At 54.9% G+C, this 15,031-nt stretch overlaps 1 protein-coding gene across 1 annotated transcript in view; it reads right to left on the bottom strand.

Annotated features, from left to right (window-relative positions):
• Positions 1-1,979: 1,979 nt before the first annotated feature.
• The window catches only part of LRRC8A (leucine rich repeat containing 8 VRAC subunit A), a 40,299-nt gene continuing 27,247 nt past the window's right edge, over positions 1,980-15,031 (bottom strand). The window contains exons 3-4 of the mRNA XM_010360902.2: positions 11,833-13,997; positions 1,980-3,923 (exon numbers count right to left, since the gene is read on the bottom strand). Coding sequence (XP_010359204.1) covers positions 3,648-3,923; positions 11,833-13,989 — 2,433 coding nt within the window. The 5' untranslated portion in view covers positions 13,990-13,997 and the 3' untranslated portion in view covers positions 1,980-3,647. The remainder of the gene's footprint in view (positions 3,924-11,832; positions 13,998-15,031) is intronic.

The raw sequence follows: 15,031 nt of genomic DNA, 5'->3' as shown, positions 1-15,031 counted from the left end.
CGAGGTCAGGAGATCGAGACCATCCTGGTTAACACAGTGAAACCCCGTCTCTACTAAAAAATACAAAAAACTAGCCGGGCGAGGTGGCGGGCGCCTGTAGTCCCAGCTACTCGGGAGGCTGAGGCAGGAGAATGGCGTAAACCCGGGAGGTGGAGCTTGCAGTGAGCTGAGATCCGGCCACTGCACTCCAGCCTGGGCGACAGAGCGAGACTCCGTCTCAAAAAAAAAAAAAAAAAAAAGAATCCTTGGTCTGGGTGGAATACACGGCCATTTATTGGGTACTAGGAGCCAGGTCCTCCACTAAAAACCCCATCTACCTACACAATCGCCATTGTTCCTTGAACAGTCCTGCAAGTGTGCCATTACCTTCCTGATTTTACAAATGAGAAAACTGAAGCCCCACATCAAACACGGCAGAACTGGGATCTGGAAGCAGCTGTCTCAGCCTCTGCCCTTTACCCCAGTACCTCCCAAAGGCCCCCAAAGGGGCTGGGAGCTGAGGCAGGCCTCCCCAAGGTGACTCTCAGCTCCACCTCTGTAGAACACTTGGGACTCACTGTTGGAATTGCAAAGGACCTCTGAGAGCACAGAGTGGAAATTCCCATTGTCCACATGGGGATACAGAGGCCACTGGAGAAGGGATGTGCCTAGCCTCATGCACATCCTGTTCCACGAAGCTGGGATAAAGGCCCAGGACTACTGGTGGCCATCCCAGTGCCCTCCTCTCCCATCCCCACCCATCAAAACTCATGAGGGGGCCGGGCGCGGTGGCTCAAGCCTGTAATCCCAGCACTTTGGGAGGCCGAGACGGGTGGATCACGAGGTCAGGAGATCGAGACCATCCTGGCTAACACGGTGAAACCCCGTCTCTACTAAAAATACAAAAAACTAGCCGGGCGAGGTGGCGGGCGCCTGCAGTCCCAGCTACTCGGGAGGCTGAGGCAGGAGAATGGCATAAACCCGGGAGGCGGAGCTTGCAGTGAACTGAGATCCGGCCACTGCACTCCAGCCCGGGCGACAGAGCCAGACTCCGTCTCAAAAAAAAAAAAAAAAAAAAAAAAAAAAAAAAAAAAAAAAAAAAACTCATGAGGGGCCAAGCACGGTGGCTCATGCCTATAATTCCAGCACTTTAGGAGGCTGAGGTGGGTGAATCTCTTGAGCTCAGGGGTTCGAGACCAACCTGGGCAACATGGCAAAACCCCATCCCTACAAAAAATACAAAAAAGAGCCAGCATGGCCGGGCGCAGTGGCTCACACCTGTATCTTAGCACTTTGGGAGGCTGAGGCGGGTAGATCACAAGGCCAGGAGATCGAGACCAGCTTGGCCAACATCGTCAAACCCCATTTCTACTAAAAATACAAAAATTAGCCAGGCGTGGTGGCAGGCGCCTGTAGTCCCAGCTACTTGTGAGGCTGAGGCAGGAGAATCACTTGAACCCGGGAGGCGGAGGTTGCAGTGAGCTGCGATCGAGTGACTGCACTCCAGACTGGGTGACAGAGCAAGACTCTGTTTCAAAAAAAAAAAAAAAAAAGCCAGCATGACCCTGTGGTCCCAGCTACTTGGGAGGCTGAGGTGAGAACATCACCTGAGCCTAGAGAGTCTGAGGCTGCAGTGAGCCGTGATCACGCCACTGTATTCCAGCAGTGCACTCTACGTGACAGAATGAGACCTCATCAAAAAGGAGAAAAAACCAACCAACAGAAAAACCCCTCATGAGTGCCCAACCAGAGGTGAGCAGGATGACAGAGAACGTGTTGGCCATGGGATCCCCAGCCCGGGCCACAGCCTGTTACCTAACAGGTGCTCCGTCCAGCTTACAACCTCCAGTAACTGCCTCCAAAGGCAGAGTCTCATGGGGCAGAGAGATGAGCAGAGTTAACTCTCCTGTGGGTGCCCAAGCAAGGTTCCACACGGCCCAGCAGGCTTCACAGAAGGGAGGGAAGAGTCTTCCCATGACACGAAGACCTCCAAAGGCCACTTTCTGTTATAGATTTATTTGATACTGTGACCGAGTCTCCAAGTTCAGACCCACATGTAACGGATTGCTTCATGGCTGTCAGAGGCTAGTGTGCATTATTTCTGAGGATTATATCGAATGACACGACGCAGAAAACACAAATGGACGGACAGACGGATGGACTTAATCATTAAGACAAGAGACGCTAAAACGTGCCTTAGTGTCCACGTGATTGATCTAAGGCGGGGACCCTTCTAAGGTGGGGACCCGAGTGACTGATCTAAAGCAGGGTGGCTTCCAGCCACCAGGCGCTGACTGGGCTGTGTGCACTCCAGGCACCAGGGAAGGAACTGGCTTGGAACCAAAGCCTGCCCTCCCAGGGGCGACCTCCCCATTCCCAGCCAGTCTCTAAGTGTCTGCTCTTCATGAAGGACCAGGTGGCGACAAGGCTGATGGAAGCAGCGAGGCCAGCGGTGGCACTGGGCACACCCATGCCGCAGGAGGTGGGGAAACAGAGTCTGGGCGAAGTGGCTCCTTTTGGCTCCTTAACACTGTGCGTGGAGAGGCCGGGCAGGCGCGAGGAGGAGAGGTGGGAATGGAGCACCGTTCATCCGGGGATTAGCCAACCCGAGTCTCCTCCCTCCTTGGCAGCTCCAGAACATTCCCTTTGGCCGACAGCCACAGAAATGAGTGCCAAGACAGATGGAGGAGAAAGAAAACAAGACACCAAAAAAACCAAAAAACAAACAAAAAAACCTCCCTGCCCCAGAAACAAAGAGAACTCCTGGACCAAGGTCACACCAGATCCGGAAGACACCCTGCACCCTGCGCCCAGGGAAACGAAACACAGTTCAACGTCTGGCTGCTTTGCTCAAGGGAAACTGCCACCCCACCCTGAGACTCCAACTCACTGGCCGTTAGTGTCTTTTTTTTTTTTTAAGTGTTTTTTTTCTTTTTAATACCCAAACCATCCATTTTCAAAGCTTTTTTTTTTAAAAAAAGTTTCCTGATTAAAAAAAAAAAAAAAAAAAAAACTAAAACTGCCACAAAAACTGAAGAGGCAAGCTCCAGGCCTGGCCTTTCCAGCTGGAGGCCTGCTCTCCCGTGGACCGCACCGCAGAGCCCAGCCCGGCACCGCTGGGTGACCGTCCCATGGCTGGTTCACCCCGGACCACTCTGCTCAAGTCCGGGTGGGCATTAAATGCCCGGTGGCATCACTAAATAAGGACAAGGGAAAAAGGCAGCCCACCCTTCCTTGAACACCTTCTATCTAGGCTGAACTTTCTTGGGAATGTATAAGTTATCTGGATGAAGGAGGTGGGAGATGGAGAAAAATAAATACCAAGAACTAAAGTGAGAGTCCCAGGACCTCTGGTGGCAGCTCAGCCCCTGGGGAAGAGCTGCCCTCCAGGGAGGAGACCCTGATTATCCAAATACTGCGCTCTTGAGACTTGCTCTCCTCGACAAGCGCTTGCCCTGGGGTGCGTGAGTCTCAGAGGGAGAAAAGGGGCCAGCCCCGCAGATACTGTCCTCTCGCTCTGGCCCGACTCACAAGCGGCCCCAGGCTCCTCCTGCCTGGCTACGAGGCTGGCCTGGCTGTCCAGGAGTTCTGGGAGAAGCTGGGCCTGGCCCTCTGGGCCTAAGGACTGGCCGGTGGTCCCGCTGCTTGCTGTGCTGGGCCGGCCTCGCTCAGGCCTGCTCCTTGTCAGCCCTCCAGAGCCGCTCCTTCACCTCGGGCGGCAGTGTGTTGAACAGGTCCTCCTCCACCACCAAGCCGCTGCGCTTGAGCAGTGGGCACTCGCCCAGCTCCACAGGCAGGCACTCCAGCCGGTTGCCTCGCAGCTCGATCTGCGTGAGGTTGGTCAGCTCGCCCACCCTTGAGGGCAGTGACTGCAGCACGTTGTTGCCCAGGTGCAGGGCCCGTAGCTTCCGGCACTGGAAGAGCTCTGGAGGCAGCGTCTCGATCTGGAGGGAAAAGAGCAGGGGTGAGAGTGAGGTGGGTGTTGCTCGGACGGGGCCTCTGGGCTTCCCTTCCTTCTCTCCCCCAGATCTCAGCATCTTTTCTGATCCCCAGGCCCTTTGCACCAGCACAATCTGGGCCAAACTCTGGCCAACATGTGCTTGTGTGCCAGGTCTCAGCTCTTCCTCACTTCCTCTAGGAAGCCTTCCTCCAGCAGTCACTTCCTCCAGGAAGCCTTCCCTGATCTCCTGGGTCTCATGGCCCCTGTGTCCCCACTTGCAGTGCTTATCCTTCCATCTGTTACCCCCTAGATTGGGCTCTAAGGATGAGACCTGCCTGCCTCAATCCCCACTGTCGTCCAGCACCTGGCCCTGGGAAGTATATCACATTGGCCAGCTACTCCCACCTCTGTCCCAGGGCTCACCAGGAGCCAGGCTGTTGGTTCTGCCCAGCTTAAGAACAATTTACAAATGTAAAACAGCATGCTGAGAAAATCCACCCCCAAGCCAGGCGCGGGGGCTCAAGCCTGTAATCTCAGCACTTTGGGAGGCCAAGGCTGGGGGATCACAAGGTCAGGAGTTCAAGACCAGCCTGACCAATATGGTGAAACCCCGTCTCTACTAAAAATACAAAAATTACCCGGGTGTGGTAGCGTGTGCCTGTAATCCCAGCTAGTCAGGAGGCTGAGGAAGGAGAATCACCTGAACCCGGGAGGTGGAGGTTGCAGTGAGCCAAGATCGCACCACTGCACTCCAGTCTGAGTGGCAGAGGGAGACTCCATCTCAATGAAAGAAAAGAAAGAGAAAGAAAGAAAGAAAGAAAAGAAAGAAAAGAAAGAAAAGAAAGAAAAGAAAAGAAAGAAAAGAAAGAAAAGAAAAGAAAGAAAATCTACCCCGTTAACTCTTTCTGAGAAGTTGGGAGAGTTCACTGATAGGGGCAAGAATCCCAGCTGTGTCACTGCCCCTTCCTGGGCCACAGTTTCCTCATCTGTTACGTCACAGGGTGGGCATGCGTACAGGGAGCTTCCTCCTGGCCATCTGGAGCCCGCTCCTTGCGCTTTTACCAAACGTGAACGCAGGAGTCCCCCCTTATCTACGGTTTTGCTGTCTGTGGTTCCAGTTGCCCACGATCAACTGCGGTCTGAAATTATTAAATGGAAAATTCCATAGTTTTTGTTTTTGGAGAGACGAGGTCTCACTGTGTTGCCCAGGCTGGTCTCAAACTCCTGGGCTCAAGTGATCCTCTCACCTCAGCGTCCCAAAGTGCTAGGATTACAGGAGTGAGACACTGCACCCAGCCTAAATTTTGTAGGAGTCTTGATCTGTTGCCCAGGCTGGACTGCAGTGGCGTGATCTCGGTTCACTGCAAGCTCCGCCTCCCGGGTTCAAGCGATTCTCCTGCCTCAGACTCCTGAGTAGCTGGGACTACAGGCACCTGCCACCACGCCCGGCTAATTTTGTATTTTTAGTAGAGACAGGGTTTCACCATGTTGCCCTGGCTGATCTTGAACTCCTGGCCTCAAGTGATCCGTCTGCCCCCACCTCCCAAAGTGCTGAGATTACAGGTATGAGCCATTGCACCCAGCCAAAATTCCGTGTTTTAAATTGCATGTCACTCTGAGTAGAGTGATGAAATCCATCCTGTCCGGGACGTGAGTGGTCCCTTAGTCCAGTGCGCCCACGCTACATCTGCTACCCATGTCAGTCACTCAGGAGCCACGCCTGTGATCAGATTGACTGTCATAGTCTCAGAGTGCTTTCAGGCAACCCTTACTTTACTTAATAATAGCCTTGGCCCGGCATGGTGGCTCACGCCTGTAATCCAGGCACTTTGGGAGGCTGAGGCGGGTGGATCACAAGGTCAGGAGATCGAGACCATCCTGGCTAACACGGTAAAACCCCGTCTCTACTAAAAATACAAAAATGTTAGCCAGGCGTGGTGGCGGGCACCTGTAGTCCCAGCTACTCGGGAGGCTGAGGCAGGAGAATGGTGTGAACCCAGGAGGCAGAGCTTGCCGTGAGCCAAGATTGCACCACTGCACTCCAGCCTGGGTGACAGAGTGAGACTCAGTCTCAAAAAAAAAAAAAAAATAGCCTCAAGGCCTAAGTGTACTATGCTTAATTTATAAATTAAACTTTATCATAGATACATGTGAATAGGAACAAACAGAACATATAGGGTTCTGCACTACCTGCAGTGCCAGGCATCCATGGGGGACCGCATTCCCTGAGGATATGAAGCAATTACTATTAACAGATGACACCCTTACATAGCTTAATGTGTGGCAGGCTCACTCTGAGCACTGACACTATTAACTAATTTAACCAGCAAACTACCTATAAATACTCTGTCAATACTCTTCCCATTTTATAGATGGGGTAACTAAGGCCCAAAGATGCTGACTTGTCCAGCGGTTTAGCTGGTAAGTGGTGGAGTCAGGATTTGAAACTGGGTCAACAGCCCATGCTCTGGTGAACCGTCCACACTGTTAGCGGAGCAAGGAGCAAACACGGGGCTGCAGTGTTGTGTCTGCAGTGTTGTGTCACGGGGTTTGTGTTGTGTCTCTTGGCAAACGGGAAGAGCCTCATGTATGCCGGCTTCTTCCCTGCCCTGCTGCGAGGAATCAGCTGGGGCCATGAGTTCTTACTACCTGTAAGTAAGGCCATGAGTTGAGCCTGCCTGTCCCGAGGCTGCCTCCTTCAGATGGGATGGGCAGGAGGGCAGGGGCCAGAAGCCCTGGGCCCCGATCCCAAGTAAGGATGATGGGGAGACTGCACAGCAGCCTTTCTGAGCCTGGTCTATCACCGCCCCCATTTTCCTGCCAAGGAGACTGAGGCCCAGAGAGATGACATGCCACTTGTCTGAGGTTGCAGCCTCTCCGAAAGGGTCAGGAGAAAATGTACATCTTACTTCCTCCCACTCAGAGCCCATCCTATATTCCCCTTCTGACAAATATGGCACTCAGTTACAGGATAACCCTGAAAGTCCCCTCCCTCTCTGGGCCTCAGTTTCCCCATTTGTAAAAGGCACAGGTTGGACTAGAAATGCCTTTGAGCTTGGACACTTTGTGGCTGAGGACCTTTTTGTAGACTTGGACCTCAACCTCACAGGCACCTGTTCTCTCCAGCCATTTTTGGAGGAGGACCCTTGTTCCTGGGGAGCAACTCGGCTTTCCCCGCAGGAAAATAAGCATGGCCAAGGCCTGGCAGAGTGCTTTTTCTTTTACATTTTTTTTGTGGGGGGGCAGGGGACGGAGTCTCACTCTGTCACCCAGAGAATGCAGTGGCGCAATTCTGGCTTACTGTAATCTCCAACTCCCGCGTTCAAGTGATTCTCCTGCCTCAGCCTCCTAAGTAGCTGGAATTACAGCCGCACACCACGCCTGGCTAATTTTTGTACTGTTTGCAGAGATGGGGTTTCATTATTTTGGCCAGGCTAGTCTTGAACTCCTGACCTCAGGTGGTCTGCCCACCTCAGCCTCCCAAAGCGTTGGGATTACAGGCGTGAGCCACCGTGCCCAGCCCAGGTAGAGTGGGTACTTTCAAGGAGGCTCCTAACCTGGGTATCCGACACTGCCACCACTGTGCCCAAGGATCAGGAATGCATCTGGGGTTGGGTTTGAGGTCAGCAGAGGCTGAAGGTCAGACAGTAGACAGGAAGTGGACTCTGGAGTACCCAGGGGCCACAGCCTTCCCAGAAAGTCCCCACTCCCACCCCGTGATCTCCTCTGCCGACACACGCAGTGGTCAGGGACAGTGGGAAAGCTCTGGCCAGGAAGTGGCAGAGCTCTGGTCCACATGGAGTCTGGCTCTGGAGCCCCCTCCCTGAAAGGCCTCCTCCCAGGAACATGCCCTTCTCTGAGCCAGGGAGCCCCCTCCAGGCCCCACGGAGAAAAGGGGAGGTACTCTCAGTTGCTCGGCTCCCACCACAGCCACACCCATCCTCTGGACCAATCCTTCTCTGCCGAGTGTCGCCTGCCTGTGCCTTGGAGGCCTGAAGTTGGTTCCCAATCCCCCAACTGCACCCTCTCCTACCTCCCCAGATACTTCAGTGGGTCTCCATCAGCACTGAAAGGCCTCAACTCGACGTGATCTTTGAAAAGGACAACTCTCCGAGAAGCCTTCCAGGGCCCTTCCATTGTCCTTGGCTCTCTGGCCTTCCCGACCAACCACCAGAAAGCCGCTGTCTCTCTCCTCACTCCGCCTCCATGACCCGGTTTCTAACCCCGTCCACCCTTAACTCTCTGGCCAAAGTCACCAGTTCCTAATCCAGCCGACTCCCCAGGCCCCACGTGCCCCACACTCTGGCCTCACCCTCCTCTTCTGCAGACTCCTGTCCTTCTCCCTCTCTGCTCTCCACAGTGACTGCGTTGAGAACCCCTCTTCACCCACGAGCGTGGAAAGGGTGACTCCTTGGGCTTCAGGCAGATTCAGGATGGTCCCTTGGACATCCCAGGGCCCCAGACACCTGACCTTCGACACACCTTGGCCTCCGAAAACCTGTGCCTCCTCCAGTTTCAACAATCCATGCAAAACACCTCGAGTCACTCAGACCACCCCCACCATCAACTCCTGTCCCTTCAGATTCTGCCTCCAGCATCTCCCAGATCCATCCATGTCTCTCCATCCCTACCTGCCTTGGCCATGCCAGGCCCCATGGCCTTACCTGATGGCTAATCATGGTCTCTGAACAGCTCTCTTCCTCTCTCCCACCTCTCACTCACCCCACCCCACACTACGGCAAGAGGAACCTCACGCTGCAAGTCAGCTCATTCCTTCACCCACTCAATCACTAGGAATTCGGTCAACATTTGCTTGAACAAAAGAGCTAGATCTTAGTCATCAGAGCCTATGGGCTGGCAAGGGACCAGCTGTTAAACAAATGAAGAGACAATTGAAACTGAGGTGTAGGACAGGAACCCCCTGCCAGCCAATCACCCACTCGCCGTGCACCGCGTAGCCCCACCGCTGCTCTCCAGGATGCCCACACTCCTGGGCAGCCCATCTCACTGCTCCTCCCCACCAGAACCTCCTGGACTGTCTCTTTCCCCTCCACCTGGCTTCCTCCTCCTCGTCCTTCAAGGGCCTGTTCCCCTGTGTTCCCAGGGACCTGGTGCTCCAGCAGAGCACCTACGCACTGTGCTAACTGCCTCGTTACTTGGCCTTCTTCATCCCTGGGTCCCCAGTGCTTTGCTCCATAGCTGGATTCTAGGAATGCTCAAAATACATTTGCAGAAAGGCCAGGCGCAGTGGCTCATGCCTGTAATACCAGCACTTTGGGCGGCCAAGGTGGGAGGCTTTGAGGCCAGGAGTTTAAGACCAGCCTAGAAAACACAGTGAGACCCTGTCTCTACTAAAAAAAAAAACAATTTGCACAAATCAGTAAACAAGCGAACGAATGAATACCTGTCTAGTCAAGGCTTTCATTAGCAGGAGTAGAAATCTGGAAAAACAGCACCCAAGGGCCTGGTCAGGCCACGCCCACCCCTCCTGGTCACCACAGGCCAAGGTGGCTGAGAAGGAGCCGTCAAGCCCCAGTGAGGAAGAAGAAGGGCTCAGGCCTCCCACTCAGAGTGAGGGGCCTGCCTGGGGTTGGCCCAAGTGAACTGTTTTCCCTATTAAGGCTCTGCTGTTCCAGGGGGTGGGGACAGGATGTGATTAAGCCGTGTGCTAAACAGGGTGTCCAGAGGGTCTCCTTCCTCTGGGACAGCATGCCTGCCGCCAGCTCCTTTCCTGAGGGGTGACCTCAGCCAGCAGGCACGACACTTAACAGGCAAGCTTGGTGGGAGGAGCTGGGGGTGGGGGACAGGATGGGGAGCCAGGCTGGAGGCTCGCACCCTCCCCCAACCAGGAGGACAGCCCCAGCACAGCACCTGGGACAGGGCAGGCATGGCAGGAGCTGTGAGGAAGTCCGAGCTTATCAAGGGCAGCACTGTGCTATGGGGGAGCCATGGGGTCTCCCCCTCTATAGATTAAAGAAGGGCTGGGTTTGTTCCATGCTTCTCAAATGTGCCTTCTCCCCAGGGGACTCCAATTTTCCTGTTCAGTGGGCCTGCCCCGAAACTGCAAGAGAAAACCGTGCCCTGGTCCACTCTCCCGCTGTGCTTAAGTCATAATATGGGATGGAGGGAGATAAGGACTTGTCAAAATCCCTGATACATGTGGGTTGCAAGTTGCTTTGCAGGAAGAGGGCCCTGGGGAAGAGGGGAGGAAGGCTTCCAAGCCAGCAGGCATCTGGAGGGCCTGAAGCATCTAGTCTGAGTGATGCTGGAGAAGGTATGTCCTGTCCTGGGGCCCGTGAGGACAGACAGGGCATTCCAGGGGCCACCTCCCTCCATGCCGAAGGATGCTATACACAGCTCCTGTTGGGAGGACTCAGCAGGTTGGTAGGAGGAGGATAGGCGCGTCATGCCCGGCACAGGGTGAACACAGAGCAGGTGCCCACGAAACCAACAGGGACTGCACTGTGGGGCTGCTGCATAGCAGATGCACCCAACAGTAACAACCGAACTAAGAAATGCGGCTCTAGGGCTCTTCATTTTTTTTTTTTTTTTTTTTTTTGAGACTGGGTCTCACTCTGTTGCCCAGGCTAGAGCACAGAGGTACAGTCATAGCTCACTGCAGTCTCAAACTCCTAGGCTGAAGCGATCCTGCCTCAGCCTTCCACATAGCTGGGACTACAGGCACATGCCACCATGCCTGGATCATTTCTGTATTTTTGTAGAGATGGGGTTTCCCTATGTTGCCCAGGCTGGTCTCGAACTCCTGAGCTCAAGTGACTGTCCCACCTTGGCTCCCCTAAGTGCTCGGATTCTAGGTGTGACCCACTGTGCCTGGTCAACTCCGGGTCTCTTCTTTAGCCTCTGGAACCTGGTGGCATCCCTAGTGAAGTTCACAGAGGCCCCAGCACAACAGCTGCTGCTGTGTCGAGGGCAGAAGTTGTGACTGACTTGGCTCTCCCTTCTGTCTCCCAGCCCCTGGCCTCAGGCTTCCTCCACCACATATCTCACTACGGAAATCTCCACCTGGATGTGAGGCCCAGGAAGACCTGCAGGTCCCCAGAAGGGGTGGAAGAGGGACGTTCCCCACAATGGCAGTGGCTTTGTTTCCATTTCGGAGGCCAGACCACAGAGCCACAGGAGTACCCAGCCCTCCATCCACACTGCCTGCCTCCACCAAGGGGCCCTTGGATAGGGGCTTCCCCAGCCAGGTAAGAGACTGGCACCCACAAGCCACCAACAGTCTTGAAAGTATGTCAAAGGTGTGGCCTCCCAAACTCCCAGTGACAATGATTTGCACAATTTCCTTTTCAGAAAGACAGGTAGTGACAAGCTAGCCCCATCTAAGCCCAACTCTGCTTTTGACACCACCAAATGCAGCAGAGAAAGGTGTGTGAGTGATGCTGGGAGCTGCAGAGACCATCTGAGGCTTCCCCTCAGCCAGCAATGGCCAACCACACTGTCCTGGGTGGACCTGGATTGGCTCCTTGCCTCCAAATCCGACTGGGAACAAGTTGAGGAAGACATAAGCTCCAGGCTAAGTCTTGACTCCCACCACCCAGCTTTGTGAGAGAACCCCTGGGTTCGGACCTCCTGCCCACACACATCCCTGCTGAAGAGGAATTCAGCTCAAGGTCACCTTGGGGGACAGATCTTGCCTGGCCATACAGTCTCTGCAGGCAGGAGAACTACAACATTTTGGAGCAAAGACAGGCCCCAGGCCCAGAGATTCGGATTCAGCAGGCCTGGGATGGGGCCCCAGGCGTCTGTCTCTGGAACAGAGCTTCTATCCTGGGTGGTTCTCTAAACCCCCAGTGAGGACTCCACACTCAGGGGCATCGATGGTCCCAGGACACTGACCCTGCCGGCCGGGCCGCCCGCCAGCCCACACGCAGAGCCATGGCCGGGACACTCACCCGGTTGGCTGTGATGGCCAGGTTCTGGAGATTCTGCAGGAGGCCAATGTCAGCAGGGAGGAAGGTCAGGTTGTTGTGGCTAAGGTCCAGGTAGCGCAGCTTGCGGCAGTAGAAGAGCTGGGTGGGGATCTTCTCGATCTTGTTGCGGTTCAGGTAGAGACGCTCCAGGTTGGTGAGGTTGCCGATCTGGATGGGGATGTAGGCGATGTGGTTGTACCACAGCTTAAGGCAGGTGAGGCGGTGCAGGTGCTGGAAGCTGATGATCTCCTCGATGGTCTTGAGGTTGTTGTCCTTGAGGTCAATCTCCTGCAGGTTGTGGAGGCTGAAGATGGAGTGGGGGATGCGCTCCAGGTCGCAGCGGATCAGCTCCAGCTCAGTCAGGTTCGCCATCTTCTTGAGGCTGTTGAGGACGATGAGCTTGGTGCCCTCATTGTTGATGGACAGCTTCTGCAGGTGCACGCCCACATCTGTGACCACCTGCGGCAGCTTGCTCAGGTTGCTCTTCAGCCGCAGCACCTTGAGGCGTTTGAGCTCCCGCAGCCCGTCAATGACGATGTAGCGGTTGTTCTCCGCGCTCAGGTTGCCTGTCAGGTGCAGCTCCTCCAGCGTCTTCAGGCTGTAGATCCACAGCGGGATCTCCTTGATGTCGGTGAATTTGATGTGCAGCGCCCGCAGGTTCTCGCGCAGGAAGGCCAGCGCGGGTGCCTCAATCTTGGCCGCTGTGTGGTAGAGCCACAGCTCCTTGAGGCCTGTGAGTTGAGCAATGCTGGGCGGGATGGTCACGTCGGGGATCAGCTCCAGCTTCAGGACCTCCAGCTCCACCAGGTCAAACACGGTGTCAGGGATGCCGCTGAGCATGAACAGGTGCAGCTCCAGCTTGTCCTGCGCGTTCTTGGTGAGCCGCTGCCGGAGCTTGTCCAGCGTCCACTCGTTGTTGAGGTTCAGCTGCCGCAGCTTGTTCTCGCTCACCTCCGACAGGAAGACGGCGAAGCGCTTGGAGTAGAGCGGGTCATATTGGTCGATGAGGTGCAGCATGAAGGCAAAGTCGTTCTTGACGTCGGGGATGTCGCTATAGCTGCTCTCCTCGCGGATCGACTCGAACGAGTACTTCTTAAGGGAGCGCCGTAGCATCCACCACAGTGTGTACATGCAGATGAGGCCGTAGAAGATGACTAGGCTGATGTAGAAGGATGCCAGGATCTTGAAGAGTGTGGCCAGGGGGTGGGCACAGCGGTAGGTGCGGTAGCCCGTCAGGCTCTCAATGTCCACGGTGCAGTCCACGTCAAACTTGATATTGTGCACGTAGTAGACGGTGTAGCAGATGATGAGGATGAACTTGATCACCTTGATGATGGTCTGCCGCATGTAGAGACGGTACACGATGTCCCCCTCCTCCACGTGAGTCCGGAACTTCTTCACCTTCTCAAACAGCGCCTTGGCCTGCTCCCCCTCCTTCTTGTCCAGCACACCTGTCTCTGAGCGGTCCACAATACCCTGCTCGATCCGTGACTTGGTCCTCTGCAGCATGGGCACGGTGGCCTCCACGTCCTCACTGACGGTCGATGACTTCTTGTCCATAGAGCCATTCATCTTGCTGAAGGCTGGCTTGGGGTCGCTCTCCTCCACCACCGTCTCTGACAGAGCCCTCGTGGTCCAGGGTGAGTCGAAGCACTTCAGCAGGATAGACACAAAGTGCTCCAGCTTCGAGCTGGTGCGCGGGAATTTGAACCAGAAGTTGCTGCAGGCCAGGAAGATGAGCGTGTGCAGAAGCACCAGGTAGGGGAAGTACTTGGCGAACCAGTGCAGCCGGTTCTCATAGCACACGGCGTCCACGTAGTTGTACTGGTGCCGGTCCAGGTCATACTTGATGCCTGTGGGGCCCGTGTCAGGGGTCGGTAGAATGGTGGAGTTGGGGTAGGTGGGCTCCAGGCCAGGGGCTGCCCAGCCCCGGAACGAGTCATTGCAGGAGTCCTTGGTGACCCACTTACAAGGTAGGCAGATCATCTTGTCTTGGGTGACCTGCAGCGTCCCCCCGAAGACGGCGATCATCAGCATGACGATAGAGATGTAGTCTGTGAACACATCCCACCACGGCTTCAGGATCCGGTATGCTGGCTGCGTGTCCGCAAAGTAGCGGAGCTCTGTCACTGGAATCATGGTTCAACCTAAAAGGGACCCATAGGAGGGGGTTAGCGCAGGGTGGCCTGGCTTTCCTAGGACCCAGGGGTCAGCGGAAGAAGACAATGAAAATTCTACCATTGTCCAAAATTCCACCTCAAATCTAGCTGGGAGCCAAAGCTTGCCCACTCCTCAGGGCAGCCCACTTATCAGCCCTTCTGCAGAAAGCATGTGGCCACTTGGCTGGGAAACCACCCTGGGGGAGGCGGGCAGGCTCCCTATTTAACACACAGGAAGACTGAGCACAGCGAGATTAGACAGATCCCCAGTGCAGCCTCAGGGTTCTCTGCCCACCCCCTGCATTCCAGTAAGAGCATTTGGGAACTCCTTTCTAGAGTCCACCTATTTAACAAACAGACTGACCACAGGGACACACTTAAAACTCCCAGGTCACCGGGAACCAGCTGCTGTAAAGCTGCAGCAATGGGCTGGAGGGATTCCCGCAAAATATGAAGCAAGAATGCAACATGCAGAGGGGGTGCAACATGAACTCACGCCATAAAACAAAGAGCAAGGTTTAAAAATTCCACGTGGTTCACGTCTGTAATCCCAGCACTTTGGGAAGCAGAGTCAGGCGGATCACCTAATGTCAGGAGTTCAAGACCAGCCTGGCCAACATGGTGAAACCCTGTCTCTACTAAAAATAAAAAAATTAGCCTGGCCTACTGGCAGGTGCCTGTAATACCAGCTACTCGGGAGGCTGAGGCAGGAGAATCACTTGAACCCAGGAGGCACAGGTTGCAGTGAGCCAAGATTGCGCCATTGCACTCCAGCCTGGGCGAAAAGAGAGAAACTCCAATTCAACAACAACAACAAAATTCCACATGGGGGCTGGCACGGTGGCTCATGCCTGTAATCCTAGCCTGTAATGCCAACCCTTTGGGAGGACGAGGTGGGAGGATTGCTTGAGTCCAGGAGGTCGCCTGGGTGACAGAGACCCTGCCTCAAAGACAAATTCCACATGTGCGTATAGTTATGTGTGTACAAGATTCCGGGAGCACTCGGAAGACCAAAGGTCACA

Source organism: Rhinopithecus roxellana, chromosome 16, assembly GCF_007565055.1.
Source record: "Rhinopithecus roxellana isolate Shanxi Qingling chromosome 16, ASM756505v1, whole genome shotgun sequence".
In the NCBI taxonomy this organism is placed as follows: domain Eukaryota; kingdom Metazoa; phylum Chordata; class Mammalia; order Primates; family Cercopithecidae; genus Rhinopithecus; species Rhinopithecus roxellana.
The sequence above is the reverse complement of the archived record's forward strand: the minus strand, read 5'-3'. Positions and strand labels throughout refer to the sequence as shown.